The 20,144-nt window shown below is 39.3% G+C and overlaps 1 protein-coding gene and 1 long non-coding RNA gene across 2 annotated transcripts; one reads left to right on the forward strand and one right to left on the reverse strand.

Moving 5' to 3' along the window:
* Window positions 1-265: 265 nt before the first annotated feature.
* On the reverse strand, window positions 266-19,879 carry cc2d1b (coiled-coil and C2 domain containing 1B). The gene is made up of 25 exons (XM_038719242.1): window positions 19,406-19,879; window positions 19,171-19,315; window positions 18,319-18,422; window positions 16,756-16,872; window positions 16,085-16,231; window positions 14,977-15,304; window positions 14,325-14,443; window positions 13,330-13,408; window positions 12,799-12,882; window positions 12,059-12,204; window positions 11,505-11,577; window positions 11,128-11,261; window positions 10,915-11,044; window positions 9,093-9,272; window positions 8,508-8,626; window positions 7,685-7,743; window positions 7,372-7,488; window positions 6,610-6,683; window positions 6,281-6,339; window positions 6,123-6,174; window positions 4,662-4,761; window positions 2,954-3,044; window positions 2,647-2,769; window positions 2,515-2,564; window positions 266-1,912 (listed from the first exon to the last, which is right to left on the reverse strand). Exons 1-24 carry the CDS (start codon window positions 19,466-19,468, stop codon window positions 2,553-2,555), a joined length of 2,655 nt encoding a protein of 884 aa, XP_038575170.1. The 5' UTR covers window positions 19,469-19,879; the 3' UTR covers window positions 266-1,912; window positions 2,515-2,552.
* LOC119902864 lies at window positions 3,051-7,482 on the forward strand. Its single transcript, XR_005444372.1, has 3 exons — window positions 3,051-3,200; window positions 6,616-6,690; window positions 7,402-7,482. It is a non-coding gene; the product is annotated as an uncharacterized LOC119902864 (long non-coding RNA).
* Window positions 19,880-20,144: the final 265 nt, after the last annotated feature.

Genomic DNA, 20,144 nt, shown 5'->3' on the forward strand with positions numbered 1-20,144 from the left:
CTTTCGTTCTGGTTATTCTTTATAACTCAAACCAGCCATGTTTTGTTCCGAATAAGTCTTAGGTAGAAAGTTTCTCCAATGAAACTACTTACTTTGATACGTTAATGAACACAACCATCTCACCACAGGTGTTCAAATTTAAAGTTTTCACTTTAAAGACTTCTTTTAAAGCTTTGAGCAGCACAAAACAAATCCAGTCTGCGTGGGTTGATGCCGCAAAAGGTAATAAAATATAAAGCCTTTTGTAATTTGGGTGAACTGGCTCTTTAAAAAAAAAAAAACAAATCATGAAAATATTCAGTACCTGCTGCATAGTTGTATAACGTATTTAACAAAAAGAATAGTTCAACATTTTGGAAAACACTTCTTTGCTTTCTAGCTGTGAGTTTGATGAGAAGATCTTTCTTGTTTGTGTGTTTAAAGATGGAGCTGGAGTCAGGAGGCAATTAGCTTAGCTTAGCATAAAGACTGGAAGCAGGGTGACAGTCCTAGCTCTGTCCAAAGTAAAAAACCTAAAGCTGACTTCACTGGAGTCTTGTTGTTACCATGAGGCTCTCGGAAGTCAATTGGCAAGACATATTTACAACACCCTCTGAAACTTTTACATTTCAGTTTGTGTACAGACCAAACAAATGAGATTCGACATGTTAATAACTGAGCTTTAGAGGTGTTAGGAGGTGTATTTTTGAACTTTGGAGAGTGCCGTTTTCAACCTGCTTCCAGTCTTTACGCTAAGCTACGCTAATTGCCTCCAGACTACAGCCCCATCTTTAATTTCCCAAAAGGTTCAACTATTCCTTAAACTAAAATACAGGATGAGATTAAAGTTCAGTCATCCAATGATGTTCATTTAAAAATTACTTTTTAACCTCCTTATCTGTGCAATAATGGATGTTTGCTTTGTAATAAAATGAATATTTAGCTTTTTAGACTGAAGCACATTTTGTTACACAAAGATCAGACACACTCAGCTGATGTGCTACTAGGTGCAAACAAGACAAATATAAATCTAACACACCAAAAGCCACAGATAAGTGAGAGTGCAGTTTAGTGACCCCAGTTAGCTAGAGGATTTATTAGTCAAAGTAAGCGAGTGTGGTCTTCAAAACAATAAAACATAAATCGTACCTTGTATAGTATCATAATTTATTGGCTTACTCCTGTAACATCTGTGAGGGTGCTGCATCCGCCTGCGTTCTCAAACCAGACAAATTGTGTGGGAAAATAATAAAACAGCCCGTCAGCGTCCCGTCACATGTAAAGCTCTCATCATTGTAACAGGTTTGGCAGGTAAAGGCGATTTCAAATATGCAGGATTTTACAGCAACAGTGATTACTTTGGTATTAGTGCATAGGTGCAGTTCTAGATACCAGAGCTGTATAATGTGAGGAATATGTACACATTCTTTGATATATTAACTAGAGTTATGTGGGGCAGCAGGATCAAGTTAGCTCGACACTGAGCCCCTTCAACATTAGCAGAGGACACATCCAGGAGATGGAGCGATGCACAAAGAGACAACTGTAATCATTGCCTGAATAGTTTTCTCTGGTTTAAATGTCACAAGGAGCCTACCACCTCGTCTGCCTGATGCATCACGAGCTTACAGTTTACAGATGATGACGAACGAGAGAACAACCTTTCCCTCGATTTAAATGGAGTCACCATTTGCTCAGACTGAAGAGCTTCCTGTCGCTGAGCCAGATCAGCTGAACTACTGTAAACCAGATCCATGTCTCCTCCTGGGGGACTGCAGTGTGAAAGGGAGAGCTTGTGTCTCGCAAATGTGCAAAAACATTTGAACAAGTCAAAGACCCGTGTAGGTCAGAGTCCAGTCTGAACGACAGACCGTCCTCATCACAACATCCCAAACCCCGTCCTCCTCAGTGTTTCTAATTGAGTGCCTTTAATCTGCAAGACAAAGAAGTTGTTATCAGTCAGGAGGGTCACGCTCGATCATACTCGAATACCTACACGTAAAAGAATAGTTCAACATTTCGGGAAAGCTCATTGGCTTGCTTGCCAAGAGTTGCACGTGAAGACTGATACCACACTCATATCTGTAGACTAACATGAAGCTACATCCAGCAGCAGGTTAGCTTAACTAACGAAGACAGGAAAACAGCTTGCTAAGCTCATTAACTAAATTATTTATAACCTCCTGGAAGTCACTGCTCCCAGTTAAAACACAGTCCGCTATATAACTCAAAGAGTAAACCCACAAATTGTTGTTTTTACACTTTGGTTTTGTACAGATTAAACAAACAGGCTGTGAATGTGTAAATTTGTGAGCTTTTAAAAAAAAAAAAGGTGCTGGCAGGGGAATTTTGTCACGTTTGGACGGAGTGAGGCTAGCCGTTTCCCCCTCGACTTTATGCTAAGCCAAGCAAGTAGTATCGTTTTTCACATGCATCATATCAACCTTCCTACTATGCCTTTAGCTGAAAGAGTTTAAAGCAGAATAATATTAAGTAAACAAACAATTCAGACAGAAAAAGGAGGAAGAAAATTACCTTTATCTTGTGGATCATCTTTAATCTTGCAGCAGCATCTAAACAAGAACCTTGGAGATAAAAACAACCAACATCAGAAGTTTTACACAACCTCAGGTTACTAAAATATTAACACCGTGTATTTCATGTTACCTGCGACTGATCGATCACCAGCCAGCGCTCGGTGCTCGTCTGCATGTCCTGTCCGCTCAGAGGCTCCCGCAGTCGGATCTTCACTTCAACACGACCTCCTGTGGCCTTACGCCCGTCCATCACCTGTCATGAGAGACACGAGGATCTAAGTTACGGATGTTTACAGGCACATAAGTCATCAGTGAGCATCTTAGAGAACAAGACTTGTTTCTGTGGACGTTGTCAGGATCAAACTCAGCAACAAACTTCCTTCCTGATCTTTCCTCTCTCTCGATCGGCTTAGTTTTCGATGTAAAAGGCGACTCACCTCTACGATCTCTCTGACTTCGCTCTGTGACTCCAGTTTGTCCAGCTTTACAAGGGCCGTCCCGATTGGCTTGTCGCTCCGCAAGAAACCGCTGTGAGACGACACATCGACAGCATCACTGCCACAGTCTGAACACGACAACACTGAAGCTTACTTTCATCTACTCTGACATGAATGCAGTTGTGAGAAGAGAAAGAGAGAGAGTGAGCGAGAGACAGATGCAGTCCCCTCTTAAAGTATTGTTACGGTAAGGTAAATAGGCAAATTCCTTTGTTTTTCACTGAAGATATTTGGATTTAAGATCAAAAGGTGAGTACGAGACAAGAATTCAGGATTTCAGCTCTCATTTCTTGGTATTTACATCTAGATGCTTTAAACACCTCAGGACATACCACCCTTTGTTTGATTCCACCCATTTTTCAAGGGAGCAAAACTATTGGAACATGTGACTGTCAGATGTTTCTTGTTGCCCAGGTGTTGCCTTTTAGGTTGATTGTCCAAACATTAAATAGCTCTGCATGACTGGTTCAAACCTATAAAGACTGCGTTTCCTGTTAAAGAGGATAAACCAACATGAACACCAGAGAGCTGTCTATGGGGGAAAAGCAAGCCACTGTCAAACTGAGAGATGAAGGAAAATCGACCAGAGCCATTGGACAAACATTGAGCATAGCAAGCACAACAATTTGTAACGTCCTGAAAAAGAAAGAAACTACTGGTGTACTGAGCAACAGATGTCGAACAGGTCGATCAAGGAAAACAGTTGATGATGACAGAAATATGGTGAGAGCTGTGAAGGAAACCCCCAAAACATCAGTAAGTGACATCAGCAACGACCTCCACAGTGCAGGGGTGAAGGTATCACAATCCACTGTTGGAAGAAGACTCAGCAGAAATCTAGAGGCCACACCACAAGATGCAAACCACTCATCAGCAGGAAGGATCGGAAGAACAGATTGATATTTGCAATGAAGTACAGAGATGAGCTGCAAAAGTTCAGGAACACAATCTTATGGACTGATGAGACCAAGATTAATCTCTACTAAAGTGTGGAGAAAGAAAGGAACCGCTTATGATCTGAAGCATACAAGCTCATCTGTGAAACATGGAGGAGGTGATGTCATGGCTTGGGCGTGCATGGCTGCTTCTGGAACAGGTTCATTAATATTTATTGATGATGGTCGCAGCAGAATGAATTCAGAAGTGGACAGAAACATCTTGTCTGCCAATTTACGGAGAAATGCATTGAAACTAATGGGGAGGAAGTTTGTCATGCAGCAGTTTACAATGAGCCAAAGCACACTGCCAACAAAACAAAGGACTTCATCAGGAGGCAGTTATAGCAAGGAAGGGCTATGCCATCAAATATTAAATGTTATGTTATTTGTTACTTTTGCTCACCTAACAATGCTGTCTAATACAAACGGTGATATGTCCTAAATTGTTTAACACATCTAGATGTGAATACCAGGAAATGAAAGCTGAAATTCTGAACTCTTGTCTCATACACATATGTATATATGTATAGATAGGCATAGAGAGAAGGATTCATACATACACAAGAAGCTTTGACTTCTGACATTTGAGTCACACACTCCAAAAATACCATCACATTCACCGTTTCCGGTCCTTCTGCTGTTGTCGATGACCAAACTACTAGCTAAGTGAGGATGTTGCCCTGCGGCGTGAGCAGCTTTCTGTGACTCACCCTTTGTGCAGCAGCTCCAGTTTGAGGCCTTTAGACATCACCACCCTCCTGAAGCCGCGGTGGTTCCGGTTGATTGACAGGGTGAAACTCTGGTTATATTCTGGTGAAAAGAGAGCACAGATGGAGAAGCTGCCTTCTGAGACCTTACACATACAGTATTTCACACAAATAAACCATAAAAACGGTTCATCCATATTAACCTTCATTTATTTGCACAGCTGCAACATTTCCACATTTAGTCAATACTTCCACCTTCTTTGTTTTGAAACAGTGAGCAGCTCTTTTCATTCTAAAAAACTGTTTTTATTTTACTTTTTTTTGTAAATTTTATATCATATTTAGCATTCTTGACTTTTGCAAAATTTGTTTTTCTTCTTTTCTCTTACAATGTTTTTGTTATTGTGACTGTTGTGAACCAAATCTAATTCTCCATATACTGTATTCTTAAGACAGAAAACATCTTCACATTGATTTATTTTTATCTTGACTATTTTGTAATAAAATCACTCCTAAACGTAAATGTGTCTTAGAAAATAATCCCAAAAATAACAAGATATAAAATGGAAAAAAAAACATTTACAATAATTGGTGTAGCTGCAGCCGGCAGTAGCAAAATATGGCTGCAACTTAATCCTTGCGGGCAGGTGCGCCCTGTCAAAGTACGTAGAGCAAAGTAGTGCTTAGTAGTAGTTTTTGCCACTGACAGGCTCAGATTGTTATTATAAGTGTCTGACAACATTGTGGGAAAGATCCCTTCAGAGGTAGACCTTTTTGTTTAACCAGAAACAGTCACTTTATCGCTCTCGATATTAAAGCTACCAGACTCCATGGATACAAACAGTACTTTTATCTCGCAGAACACAGGTTGCTCTACTGCTGCCCCGGTCAGTTTGTTTGTTTGTGTTATTTATTGTGTGACTTTAGAGCTTTAAAAGGGTTAAAACACCAAAGTCACAAAATAACACAAAGTATCAGTTTGAGGAAGCAGTAGACCAGAGAGTCTGGGAGCTTTGATCTCGAGAGAGATATAGCAACTGTTTCTGGTTAAACAAAAATGATCTTAAGTCTACCTCTGTAGGGATCTTTCCACAACATTGTCAGACACTAGTAGTAACAATCTGAGCCTGTCAATAGCAAAAAAAATAAACGCTTTAGCGGATGAATTTTAACGTTAGAGCAATTGCCTTCAAGGATTACGCTGCAGCTGTTTCTACTGACTGCTACGCGCTCACTCAAGACTGGACCAATTTCAAAGAATCTTGTCCTAATTACACACATAGACCCAAAAACATGTGAAAATTAGGTTGAAAAAGGTCCAGGTTAAAGATATCAAAGTTACTCTTCAGTGGATTGACATCATTTATGAAGAGTTTTGTGTCTTGATTGTTTAGACAAATGAAAATAAAATATCCACAAATGCCAATAAAATGATGCAAACACATGACAATGTACATGTCTCACCTGGGGAGTTAGTGTTCTTGATGACCGCTGTTTTGTGTTTCTGCGGCTGCTCCTGGTGGCAACAAAACAGACACACTTTTAAAGGAGTAAAGTCACCTGTATGAATCGTCTCAGCAGCCTGCGGTGGCTGTGAAGAGCTGGTAGAGTGAATCACTTACCGTGCTGGGGTAGGGGAAGTCAAACTTGACGAAGGCATCTAGGTCATTTGTTTGGATTCCTGCGAGAAAGTTTATCACAAAGCATCAACCAGTGTGTGCTTTTTCTTTTCAAACCAGACCTTAAATATTTGACTGAATTTGGCCTTAATGACCTGAAGCTAGGTCTGTTTAAGACATAAGATTTAAGGTTTAATTTTTCCCCTGAACCACAACAAACTTGAATTTAGTATAAAACGTGACTTTTCAGTGTTTTCAGAACCATTGTTCTAGTACTAACAGACCTACTGTACTGTATAAAAGGACTGATGGGTGAAGATTTTTGTTTTTACCACTAGGAGCTGGAAGATTCATCCCTTTGACAATAGTAACAACCATGTCAGTGCTGCTCAGCTCTGGAAATATCCTGAAAGGTAGGGAAAGAAAAAAGTAATAAGTATTAATAATTAGGTAGACCTGCAAAATCTGATGCAATCCAATACAACAGCTTAGCCATGGTCAGTTCTGATTTACACTGTCAGAGAGGTATTAATGAAACTATTGATCCAACTCTGTTTCTCAGCAGGGTTTCAGACTGATCTGCCGTAAAACAACACAGGGTGCTGCGTTAGTGGGGGAGCGTTGTTAAATTTACCAGTGAGACGAGACAAGAGAGAGATATATCTCTCTCTCATATATATATATATATATATCTCACAAACCACAATTTGTCTCCAGGTGCTTTAAAATGTAATTTTGGTGTTATTAAACCCGGCCCTATTTCACATATTTAGGTGTCTAAATGACTAGTAGGTACAAAAAATGTTGGAATCAGTGCAGTAGATGTCCTCAGCTGGCATCCGAAAACTGGCTGCAGTGCCTGCAACGCATTTCCTCAAAATGACCATGTCCATAAAAAGTGCTTTTTTTTTCCACCGAAAGGCTCATACTGTTATACGAGATGTCGAACAACATTATGAAGGGTGTCAACAAAAACGAAGGGTGTCCCTGGGAGTCACTTGTAGGGATTCTTTCCAATGTTGATGAAGCAGAAAGATTAAAGAGTTTAGCTAACTGTGCACTTTTGCAGTATAATGTAAGAAAAATGTGCCCACCTGACAGTGTGAAATGATCTCTCCTCAAAGTGATGTTTAGGGGGAGGAAGACCTCTGGACTGAGCCAGCTTCAGGACCTCCAGACTTTTCTTACAACTCTCCGCCATCTTCTCAAACCTGGAGCACACACAAAAATCAGGATTTGACTAATCAGGTTTACAGTATAATGAAATACACAAATAGAAAGAAAATACATGAACTTGTTGTTTTCTGATAACAACTCTTTGGGCTCTGGTATCACATTTCTGTCTGTTCTGAGTGTTTAGAGTTTGTACGTTACTGTTAACAAAATAAAAAACTGTTTACTGCTTACTTTGTTGTTTCAGTGACGTTCCCCAGGTGTGTGAACTGCTTGGAGTGAGTGATGCATTTCTAAAAGGAGGAAAGCCAGAAGAAATCTCAGATATATGTTTGTTTTCACAGCAAGAAAAGAACAGCGCAGAGAAACCAGACAGGGAATATGGAAAAAATATTATTTATTTATTTTTGGCATCAGGAGGAGAGCTGAAAATGATGATGGGAATTCTTCTCTTTGAAGTAGGGATGCAGCCACTGAAATTAATCGGCCTCGGTGTTCGGAAAGACTGAACACATTTTACCGAACAATTACGTTGACATGTCAGCAGTGTGGAAGCACTTTAAAGTGTCTGAGAAAGACGCTGTTTGCAGACACTATTCTGCTGAATTGTCTCCTAGCACATCCACTCCATCTGGGTCGAACTTGATGAATTTTGGGTCGAACTTGATGAATTTAGCGCGAGAAGACACATGTGACAACGTTCAAAATAAGGTGTCTATACAGGATGGAAATAAGATTAATTGGATTAAAGTAATAAAAAAGGGACTTGATATCAGTATTAGTATCTGTTGTTATTTTGTAAACCCTGATAAGGTTGTAATCCATGCAGGAACATATACAAAAAAAAATATATATATACATAAAAAATACATCTTGTTTCTATTCTAGGTCTACTTTTAGTGCTAGTTTGTTACAATGACAGCATTAAAAAAATGAAGATGATAAACTTATTTATCCTGATAACATGTCCTAATAAAACATGATGCTCTGGTTGGACACTTTTGAATCAACATTTTCATTTTTATATATTTCTACAAAGTCTCTACAACAGTTTTACCTCATGCTGCTCTTTGAGGATCTTGACCAGTTGTGTGTAAACCTGCTCTGCTTTCTCTGAGATCTGAACTTCACTGTGATGAATCAGGATGAAGTCTCCGTCTTCGTCACCAGGGGGGCGACGGCACCTACAGGTACAGCACACAGAGGATCAGCCACAGCTGGGATTACCAATATACAATATCTCCACCATGATTCTACGATTTTGTCCCAATTAGGCGATTTAAGTGACAGTGGTAAAAATGCACCTTTAGATAGCTCAGAACATGTAATATCAGAAATAATACAGGTAAATATTTTGTGCCCTCAGCGGCACTGACACACTATAAAGAAGTTAGAATTGACTTATTCTAGGGGTGGAAAATTAATCAGAAAAAAATCTTAATTGAGACAATGTCCCACATGCAAGACAGAAATACAATGTTATAATGTAACATTTTTAACTCCTGAAACAAAAAAAACAAATACTAACCTCTATGTACCAAAGTCATTTATATTCAGAAGAAAGTATTTGAGATGCATTTCTACTGACTGAATTAGGCCTATTTCTGATATTCACTTGACTTCCAGCTGCAGAGTAAGTGTCTGCTCACCATGCTGATGTCCACGGTTTTGCCGCTGCGCGCTGCTTCAATTATGGGGTCGAAGCCCTTGGCGGTGCGGAGCAAACTCTTGGCCTGCTCCATGTCGTTCTTCTGCTTTGCCTGCAGAGCTGCCTTCATGTACTGCTTCTTCCTGCCCTCCAGGAGCTCCAGCTGCTGAGTCGCTGGAGGACAAAGAAAGATGGAAGATCTAAAGTAAATAGACGGTAAACATCTAGATGTAATTTTAGTGCTATATAAGGATTATTATGGCTGTCTTACTCTGTTACACAGTTGATAACCACAGTACTGTGCTGCTGCCTGACAGCTGACATACCTTAAAGTTATACTGCAGATAAGAATTATTTGACAAAAGATAATTACAAGACAGTGGTCACCCAGTTCTGACATGAAACTAAACTGTCGAGGATAAAAACACAACAAAGCTTGTTTTCATTGTGGTCCTCCACCACGGTCTCTTCTGGTTATAGTTTTACCCTTGTGTGTGATACAAGTGACCGTGATGTCATGTTTAAAACCTTTGCAAAAACACGTAAATCCTGATGTTTTTTGTCTTGCCTCACTTAATCTCTGAATTTTATTTATTTAAAATCGCTTTCTTGAAACGTACTTTCAATAAAGCTGATGTCAACTTTTTCAAAGGTGTAACATCAATATCTTACTGACTCTTAACCACTGTCAGTCGTTGCACTCTGACAAACTGCAGCAGCAGTCAAATATATTAGGTGAGAATAATTAATAATATGTTATTTTTATGAATCAAATTCATTCTCAATCCAAATATACCAAGCAGGTTTACTCCTAGAACTGCACATTATTGTGCTCATTATCTCAGTGTGAGACAAGAAATGGTGGAAATAATGCAAACTGCATCGCAGCAATAATAAAAAAAATGTGTTTAGAAGATGTATGTTGTTTCAACACGGGATGTTGAGTACATGATATGCCTGGCATTCAAGTGGTTTAAGTTTTGAGGACACAGTTGCTACGTGATGTGATAATAAAAGCTGATGTCACCATTTTCAAAATGTTAATAGTTAATGGTTCTGTGTTTCAGGAACAAGATAAAGGTAGACACCAAACCTAAAAATAAAATCAATAAATAAAATATTAACGTGTCTGGAAAATTTCCACTTCCAAATAAAGTTAAGTGATTTGCAGCACGGCTGAAGTCATTGATGGGGAACCTGTGTGTGAAAGATGTGCAGTGTTTTTGTTCTTGTCTGGACAATATCTGTTACATTATTAATACCAGGGCCAATAATAATCTGCTGATTATTTTCTCAATCGTGAAAAGAAAAATATATTGTGATAAAATAGCATTCCTAGAGCCATGGTAACATCTTGATTTTGCTTGTTTTATCTGACTCTAAAGCCAAAAGACAATCATTTACTGTCATATATGATAGTAAATCGTCACTTTTGAGAAGCTGGAACAGAAGAATACTTGACATTTTTGCTTGGAAAATGACAAACAATTAATAAGTTATCACAATAGTTAATTTTATGTTGACTGAGTAATCAATTAATTAATTACAGCAGTTTTAATTAGTATTGTTGCGTAGTTGCATTTCTCATTGTTAATTTCTGTCGTGTTTGTTAATGTGTTATTTGTTTTCTTTCATAATAAAACTAATAAACTCAAACTAAAACTTCCAAAATTGTTTAGAAAATTGTCCAGCTTACATCACAGAACTGTGCTACTTCCTGTCAGACTGCTACAGAAATTAATTGGACTTCTGTGACGTGCTAAACGAGAGGCTGAAAAGAGTGTTTTTGAGGACATGTTTCCTTTTGGGGGCAGACCTGTAATTGAGAGTCCTTCCCTGGCGGCTGTTCTGTCAGGAGAAGCAGCCGGAGTCCTTTTCCTTCCTTCACCTGCGGTGGGAACGTCCGACGTCGGCTTCTTTGGCTCTTCTGGAACAGCCGGCTTAGACTGCAACCAACGCAAAACACTGCATTAAAAATGAATCCACAAAAACCTAATCAAAAAATTATTTTATACTGGTGATAGCCCACCTTCTCTTCGTCTTCTTCATCTTCATCTGCTATTTCAGCAGCATCAGTGGAGGCAAGCTTATCGGCTGCCTCCAGAGCAGCAATGAATCCCTGCTCAGCTCCTGTCGCCTTCTGGCCCGGGATTGGAGGAAAACCTGAGAGACAAAAGCAAACTCTCATTCTGTCTGGTTTACCAGTTCTCATACACTGCGATCTATATTTACTCTTTTGGTCAACATGTCTTGTGGCGCTGGTTCAGAGACTCACTGACAGCATACACAATAACAACCCAGGGCTACAGAACCAGAAACACAATTCAAATCCAATTTTACGTAGCTAAAAGTAACTTTAAAAATTACTTTGTCAACTCAAAAACATGAATCACAAAAGAATCTCACCAGGGGGAACAGGAAGCTCCTCAAAGTTCACTGATTTTCCTGCTTTGTGAGCTCGGATGGCACTCTGGTATTGCTGCATGAGGAAAGAGTTTAAATATTTTAGTAGCTAATGCTACTGTAATGGGGGTAAAGGTTACTGTAATTACTCCAACTTTGATGAATTTTTATGAAAGTTCTGATTCTTTTGATCGCTGGACCGTTAGGACTAAAGGAACAGAAAATAATCTAGGAATGGACAGATATTTAGACTTAATGACTGCTTCAAAAGGTAGGGAGTCATCTCTTTTTCCATCTCTCTTGTTTTTCGTGATGTTAAATCTGCCATGAAATGGACTCAATGATTGAATTATCAAAAATCTAAAAGATCTAGCACTGTGTAGCATGTCCATATTGACAAAGGTTAAACATTTATATTGGTACCTTTTACCTATATTGGTACCATTTACCTTTAACAGAGAGGCAATCATGTAGCAAGACCAAACCCGACAAACACAGTTTCAGTAGAGTTCTGTAAAGGTAAATACAGACATCAGGAGGAGAGTCTCTCCTTGTACCTTGGCTATACGGTCGTGCATTCTGGCCTTGCGGTCATCTCCACTGGCTTTGGCCTGATTAGACGCCTCCACATACTTGGCATGTCTCTGCTCGAGAGCCTCCAGCACGTCTTTGGGAGCTGCAGCGGCTGATGAGGGAGCAGGGCCTGAGGGAGGGAGGCAACAATGAGAGTAAACAAGAGTTTCTCAATATGTGTTGCATCCAAAACTAACAAGATTAAGAGTCCAAACCAACGCTGTGAGGCTACTTAGCTACATGCGAACATGCTCAGTTTTGTGGAGGCAATTTGGTTGGTAGTCAAAAAGTATCAGTCTTCGATACCCGTCTGCTGATGTGTGACAGACTAGTATGTTGGTCTTTTGGGAAAACTTCTTTTGTCTGCTACATGGCTTAAGTGACAAGTAGCATTTGTTTGACTGCATCCTGTGTTCAACTGTTCCCTCATGGCAGCCTGCAAAATCGTCATTAAGATTCATTATCTGCCATGTCAATGTATGGTTGTTGTTATTTCAAACGGTCTTTGCAGACGTGTTTCTACATAAGCATGCTGTGCACAACACAAGCAAAGTGTTTCCTCCTCTTTGAAGTCACCTCTTATGTTAAATGTCAAGCTGACTCGAGCTGGTTCATATAAATACTAAGGTAAGTAGGTAATTGAAAACGGAACTACATGAATGGTCAGAAACAACAGCAATAAAAGTGAATTCATATGGTGGATAAAAGTTGAAATTATCTTTACCTGGAGCTGCTGCAACCGGTTGGGTGACTTCTATATTTTGCCCAAAGGAGGGTTCCTTCACTGGAGTCAAGCTGCCTCCTGTTCCTATAACACAATAACACAAGATAAACATGCAGAAGCAGATACAGCAGGTTTCTGTCCAGAAAAATTACTTGTTTTAATACATTTGCTGAAGATATTTCTTTATGAAGCTGCCGATTATACATTTCCTTATTTATATTCCCTTCCTGGAAGATCCCTGTGACCTCTGTTGGGTCTCTAGACTATTTTGTTCTCGTGTCTGTCAATATAATCCAAGGTTTTTGTTAAAAAACGAAACATTTCAAATAGTTAGCTGTTTGACAATATGTTGCTCCTGTTGTTATTTAGGATTGATCATAAGTCACCTGTGCAATTACTTCTTATTTCTTTCTTTCTTTCTTGTGTGTTACAGACTTATCTGTCTTTGTTTGCTTCTGTCTCTTATATTTTCCCTATTATTCTTCCTGTAAATCATAGTGTAATTTCTGCTTGCTTACTAAAATTCCTTACCCTGTCCCGGAGATGGAGGAAGGCCACTCAGGTCGACTGCTTGTCCTTTCTCCAGCGCCTCAATCACTGCATCAAACCTCTGCACCCAAAGAATACCAAAAACCCAAACTCTTGTCAAACATAATAGTGGTCTTTGTCAATGTCCAAATTGTTGGCATGTTTCACATACTTGAGAGAAATCCCGCAGTCGGAATAAGCAGCAACAGACTCATACAACAGACTGCACAAATAATGATGCGTAATTGTATTTTCCCTTTGAATATCAAAACATAAATATTTCTGAGACATTAAAACACCTTCAAGTTTCCTGACTGAGGTCTGGCATCTGAACTGAAGATGTTGATTTAAGTTTAGTACAAGACCATAATTCTGAACAGAAACAAGTAAGAAGATATTTTCTTTCTAGCAATAATCCTGCAAGGCATCAGGTAAAACAAAACACAATGTGTTATGTGTCTATTATCACAAACATATCTGCTGTTGCTGCTGCTACATTCCTACAGCAGAAACTTGCTTTGCTCAGCAAAGTAGTTTGAATGCTGCTTCCAGTTCCGGCAGAAACAAAGCTTTATTATGTGTAAAAATTGTATTTTACTTGGACAGTTGTAGCTCGTCAACTACATATTTAATGATAAGGGGAAGATAATAGTGATTTATCCTGCTGATATTGTACAAGAATTTCATCATACACGTTGTGCAAGTTTGTAAAAAGCATTGAAGCCATTTTATTTGACTCAAAATAAACAGATACCACATGCGTTTTTTATCTATGAAATTTCAACACATTAGTCTACTAATCATCTATTTAACACATTTCCCCCACACAGTAGTTTCCAGAACACCATGTTAAAATAATACTATTCACTGAGAATACAATTCTTGCAAACCACAGACAGACCTTTGTTTTGTACTCGACACGGCTGATACAAATTTATGCACAGGAGACACTGTCTTGGTTTTACACAAATCACTTAGGGTTGTAGTCTTTTACTCACCTTACTTGTCTTAAAGTAAAGCCTAGCCTGCTCCACGTCTCCCTGCTTCTTGGCTCTCAGAGCTGCCATCTTGTATTCTTTCTGCCTCTCCAAAAGTGTTGCCTTGGTCGCCTCGTCCGCTGTGGATTCACGGGATAGAAAGAGAACAATTACCACAGTGAAAAGCCACATTCATCAGATACTGAGAAGCTAGAAGACAACCACTTTTCTCAACAATTTCATCTATCTGTCTGAAAAACACATTAATAAATACTAAAAATAATTTCACACACAAACCTTAATTAAACTAAACGTGTCACCATTACTGATAAATCTGAGAAAGCCAGAAATACCCATTCCCTGCAATTTGTTTACAATTGCAATGTGCAAAGTGTGCTGGACTACAGAATGGGAAATCAAATTAAAGATCAAAGTATTAAAATAAAGTTTACTTATGGATTATTTAGCCTACTGCACCAACATCCCACCAACTGGTCTCAAATTTAAGGCCAAAAATTATACTCAATATTTCCTTGAGTCCACAAGCTCACAACTCCAGCTTTTTACAAATCCTAAGCAATGTTTGGGAAACAATACGGCAACATCTACACCTTTCAACCCCCTTTAGATACCTAATATCATCACTGATATAACTTTGTATAATCCAACTCACGTGTCTGAGGCTGGTTGGCCGTTTCCTCTATCGGCTCCTCTGGAGATGAGACGCTGCTCAGAGTGGGCAGGGCGGCGGAGGACGACTGCTCTTCTTCGCTGCTGGGGGTGATGATCTCTGGTACAGCAGGCGGTAACGGCGTGGCCTCCGAATGCCCCTGTTGATCCGAATGAGTGGATTCAGAGGGAGAAGGTACAGAGGGAGCAGGTCGTTTGGGAACAGCTGGCTTAGGGGCGGCACTTGGGGCTCCAGCTGCAACAGGAGGAGGGATCTCTCCCTCGTTCACTGGTCTCCCTTTTTTCGCAGCAGCCAACATCGACTCCAGAGTCTGTAGAAACCAAAATTTACATTCATTATCATCTACAATTGGATAGGATTTCCAGCCCAGTAACTCCAGGCACAAATAACAAACAAAACTACGAACACAAGGAAATGAGTAAATATCTTGAGAGTTATTGTATTTTTTTCGTTTATTATTTAATTAAATTTATTATTAAAGATAATGGACAATCATTGACTGTGTCCTAAATTTGTGTCACTTTCTAGAGAGGTAATTCATTTACTAATGTTTTATAGATCAATTATAAACCATTAATAAGAACAGCGTTTGGGTTGTGAAAAATCCCTTTGACTGGTTAGGAAAAGGCTAAATTCATTCATCAACACCTTATTAACAAATTACAAATGCAAACTTGATTATTATCTTTATTAATATTTACTATACTTTATTAATGACTTATGAACACTTACAAGTTTAAACTTTATGGCTCATTAGAATTGCAGTTACCATTTATGAATAGATTACAAACATAACTTTCTAACATTATTACCAAAAAACGGATAAATATAAATATTTCGCAACCTTGCACTTGTACTAGTTAACGGCTTATGACAGATAAAGCATTGGTAAATTATTTTTTCAGCCACAATAAATAAAGCCATAAACAACAAAAACTAATCTGTCTCTCGTTTCATTACATCTGACAATCCCATGATACCCTTTCCTGTACAACATCCCATATTTTAACAATGAGACAATAATTCATAATGAAGACTGTTGCTGTAATTCTGCACTTTGAGCATACATCTTTGCAGCAGTTTCACTCACCTTCAGTCCGCGATCGTACCTCCTGGCTTTGGAGGTCTCCCCTGCAGTCTTTGCGTTTTGTAAGGCTGTCTTGTACATGGCTGCTCTCTCCTCCAGGGTGTGTTGAAGGCTGCCGACCGCCGCTGAGGAGACCTTTACTACCTGCTGCTTCACCAAAACAACAGGCAGGTACCGTCAGCATTATCTGAAAACAACTGGTAAATCTATGCTAGGTCAAGAATGACTAAGCAGGAAGAAGTGTGGGTTGAGAACAAAGTATTTGTCACAGATACACAATAGGAGGAAATAAAAACCTGATCGCTATTTCTACATGTGTATATCTAATCTTTAATCGCTTGTTTGAAATAGTAAGCACACAAAGCATTTCAAGTAGACAGAAATACCAGTGGGATAAATTTTAAGAAAGCACAGACTTACCAGGAAACAGTGCATCTATTCTACAGGCCACATTATTCAGTAACCAACTATTGTTTGAAGATATAGCTATATATAGAGGTGATTTAGGATAAAATTAAGCAGCTAATTTTGTTCACCAGCAGGAGGCAAGATGGCCAGATACGTCCATGATTTCCTGTCACCGGCAACAGCTAAAATTTTCCGTTATTTGACATGCTTGTTTTGTGGTTCGTGGTCTCAATTACAAAGAAGGCAGAGAACAACAAGTATTGTACCTGCAGAGGTGGGGACTCTGGCGTTTCAGCTTGAGATTCAGCGGTGGCAGAGGATGTGGAGGAAGCAGTTACAGCATCCTCATCTTCCTCTTCACCCACCACTTCCTGTAGCTCTGCCTGATGGGGGGAAAGTAAAGCAACCGATCTACAGCCAACTTTTACTGGTCATATGCAAGGCTGGATTTAAGATGTGCAGAGTGTGTGACAAGTCTTCCGTAAGCCGCCAATCTGTACACATGTGACTCTGATGGTTATCATAGCTGAGTATTACATGTACGTCTGCACCTGTCCAGCTGTTTAATAGGGTTGAGACGAGGATCAGTGTCTGGATAAATAACTCCACATGTTTGTAGGAACATCAACTTTGTGACAAACAAAGTCACATTACGAATATAGTTTATCAAGAATTAAAGGACTTATAGTGGGACTTGTTCCTGCTTTTATCTTTAGTAGGCTTGACTACAGGCATGTCTTCTTTGCAGATTACAGTAAAGATCCTATCAGACAGCTGCAGCTCATTCAGAACACGGCTACCTCACTTCCACAACAAAGTGGAAAACATCCCTCCAGGACTCTTTGCACTGACGTCCTGTGTGTGAAAGGCTTGCTATGCCTGTCGCCTGGGAGAGGTCTGCTTACTGTCTCTACGGCCAAAACTGAATATGAAGAAGCAGCATTCTCATGCAACACATATCCGGAACAAACTCCCAGAAATTGAGGTCTGGTCCAACTCTTAAGTTTTTTTATGCTAATAATTAAAAATTCAGGCTTTTCTTTTTTCCACCTCCATCTCCACTAATCACTCATATCGTGCATTGCACTGTAAATTCTATTCTTCACTTTAATGTGTATTCAATTGTAGTTTATTTTTAAACGTCTACTTAATTTTGCTTATATAATATGTAATGTTATGTTGCCTTGTGTTTCTTTTATATCTTGTTGAAAGGTGCTATACAATTAAACTTGCCTTTTTATTGATCCTAATTCTCAATGGAGAGAAAACTAGGAGATCCAAAAAGGGAAAAAAAGAGTTTGTGCAGCATGATGTTTCAGTTCAAAGGACAAATATTTACAATTATCACTTACATTTTCCAAAGTTTGTCTCGTCCACCACGCAGTTAGAAATGAATCATATTGACAGTGGGATTGCTCTGGGAATTTTTGTAATTCGTAGGGCAATACCCTAAAGATAAATCTATATTTGTGTCAGTTACAGAAAACTTTCTTCTTTTACTTCTGAAGTTGCAGCACAATGTAGCTTTGTACCACTTGGTTTACAACAGGCTACTTCAGACCAATAAGTAGTATACTTGTGTGTCCACCATTTAATAAATGTAAGACTTGACAACTTACAGGCTCACAATGAGTGTGTGAAGCAACATGACTTTTAAACCACAAGGTTGAGGGCCACAAGGCGCACAAGCAACCAAACAAAAGGTTTTGTACAGCTACTTGAATTCCTTCTTGTGTATTTAAAACATGCGTCTGGTAAATGGCCTACTTCGTCCAGAACCTTGAAATCTACAAACCTCGGTATGAGAGCAGAGATAAATAAACACCAACCATTAGATCTTCATCGTCTTCCAGGTTACTGTCTTCTTCATCCTCATCCACATCTCTCATACACTCGTCAGCCATTCTTGCAATGTCATCCATGGGCAGCGGGTCTACGACACAAACATGATACCATGTATCCCGCTGGGTTTGTATGCGAGATCAACAACACATATCACATTGTCATGTAGTAATAATGTAAAGTTAATAGTGGCATTAGTGGTTCCAGAGTATTGTTATTTTATTTACCCTGCCAGCTTGAGTCTGCCACTGATGGGCGTATAGCCCAGCCGATAAATGACAAGAAAATAAAGTAAATAAATGCCGATGTGAGTGTCACCATGCTCTACTTTCTCCACCAGAGAGTAGTGACATTCATTTTTCAACTGTAAAATGTCCTGCCCAGTACATTTATTGGTTGCAAAATGTTTTAGGAGAACCATATCCTCATCAAAATGTTCATTTATGTTATGGGTTGTAGTCTCTGTTATTCTTTTATAACTGTTATTTCTTCTTAATTTCGTATTTTTATATTTATATCTATTAGGACTATTGCCATGGACCTGGTCACCAAAGAAAATTCATTGTGTTTTATGTGTTTCTGAAGAAAATTAACATCAGGTGTTATTTCATTCTCTGAGTTTGAGAGAAACTCAAATATCAATAGCATTATCGGCTTCAAATATCTTATTATTATTATTAGTATTGATCTACTACTACTTGACATGGGGCCAAAGCGGCTTCACATACAAGTGAAAAGCTCCTCAGATCCGTGGCCCTCAACTTCATGCACATATTACTCCAATCATGGCAACTAATACTGTTAACATGATTATAAATCATTATAACCACTGCACTCACTTTTCCCTTTCTGCCTGGCTCTTCCTCCAGCAGCAGCTTTATTTCCAGTGATAGCAGCAAGTTCAGCCTCCAAGTCCGGGTCGTCCAGATTCTCCTCCATACCCACCATCATCTCTTCGGGGTCCAGGTCTACAAACAGACCCATCTGAAACCATAAAGTAAAAGATAAGACTTTCCCCAGAGAGCACGTTACAGTTAACATTTCGCCTGTAGAGTTTGTCCGGGTTGCTGTTACCTGCTTGGCTGCAGCAGCGCCCTGGCCTTTAGGCTGCGGTGCTCTCTTCTTTTTACCAAACATGTTGTTGTTGCTGTGACTTGTTGTTTAACAAGCCCCTAAGCGGCACTCCAGTGATCCAAACTACACATACAAACACAAACACGCCAAGAGAATCTGTTTCCAGTTGTGTAATGTCATGGGTCTGATCGCAGGAGTTTAATCATGTGAGCGGTCGTCAGGTGGCTCCCTGTCAGATAGTAACGAGCTGCCAACTGACAGCTAGCTGTTAGCTTTTAGCTAACCTTGTTTCTTGCCTCTAACTCGAAAAGTTTGTTCATGAGCAAGAAGACAACTGGCACTGTCACCGTTAGCAAGCATGTAGTAGAGTTTAATCTAGCTTTACGTGGCTTTACCTGCGCGTTTAGTTCACTTCACCTGGTAGTTTTCAGAGGATGAGTTTCATTTCTGTGGTTTGACATGGTAATGGATTTATTTTACCACGCATGCGCAAAGCAAGGGCGCGTCAAGTACTACAAAGTATTAGTCCTGAGTCATGTCTGCCAGGCAGACGTGACTCCCTTACTGCTTTATAGTGAATAAATAAAATAGACAGTAAATAAATCTATACATGTGTACTAACTCTAGGTTAATATTTTACAGTCATCACGTGATTCAGGTTCATGTGTAATTGTCATCTGCATATGAAGCAACAGAAGTAAATACAACACCGCAAATCAACAATTTAACAATACAATTT

Source organism: Micropterus salmoides, unplaced genomic scaffold (assembly GCF_014851395.1).
Source record: "Micropterus salmoides isolate LMB-PRFRI ecotype aquatic unplaced genomic scaffold, ASM1485139v1 Ms_hic_scaffold_14, whole genome shotgun sequence".
Taxonomy (NCBI): Eukaryota; Metazoa; Chordata; class Actinopteri; order Centrarchiformes; family Centrarchidae; genus Micropterus; species Micropterus salmoides.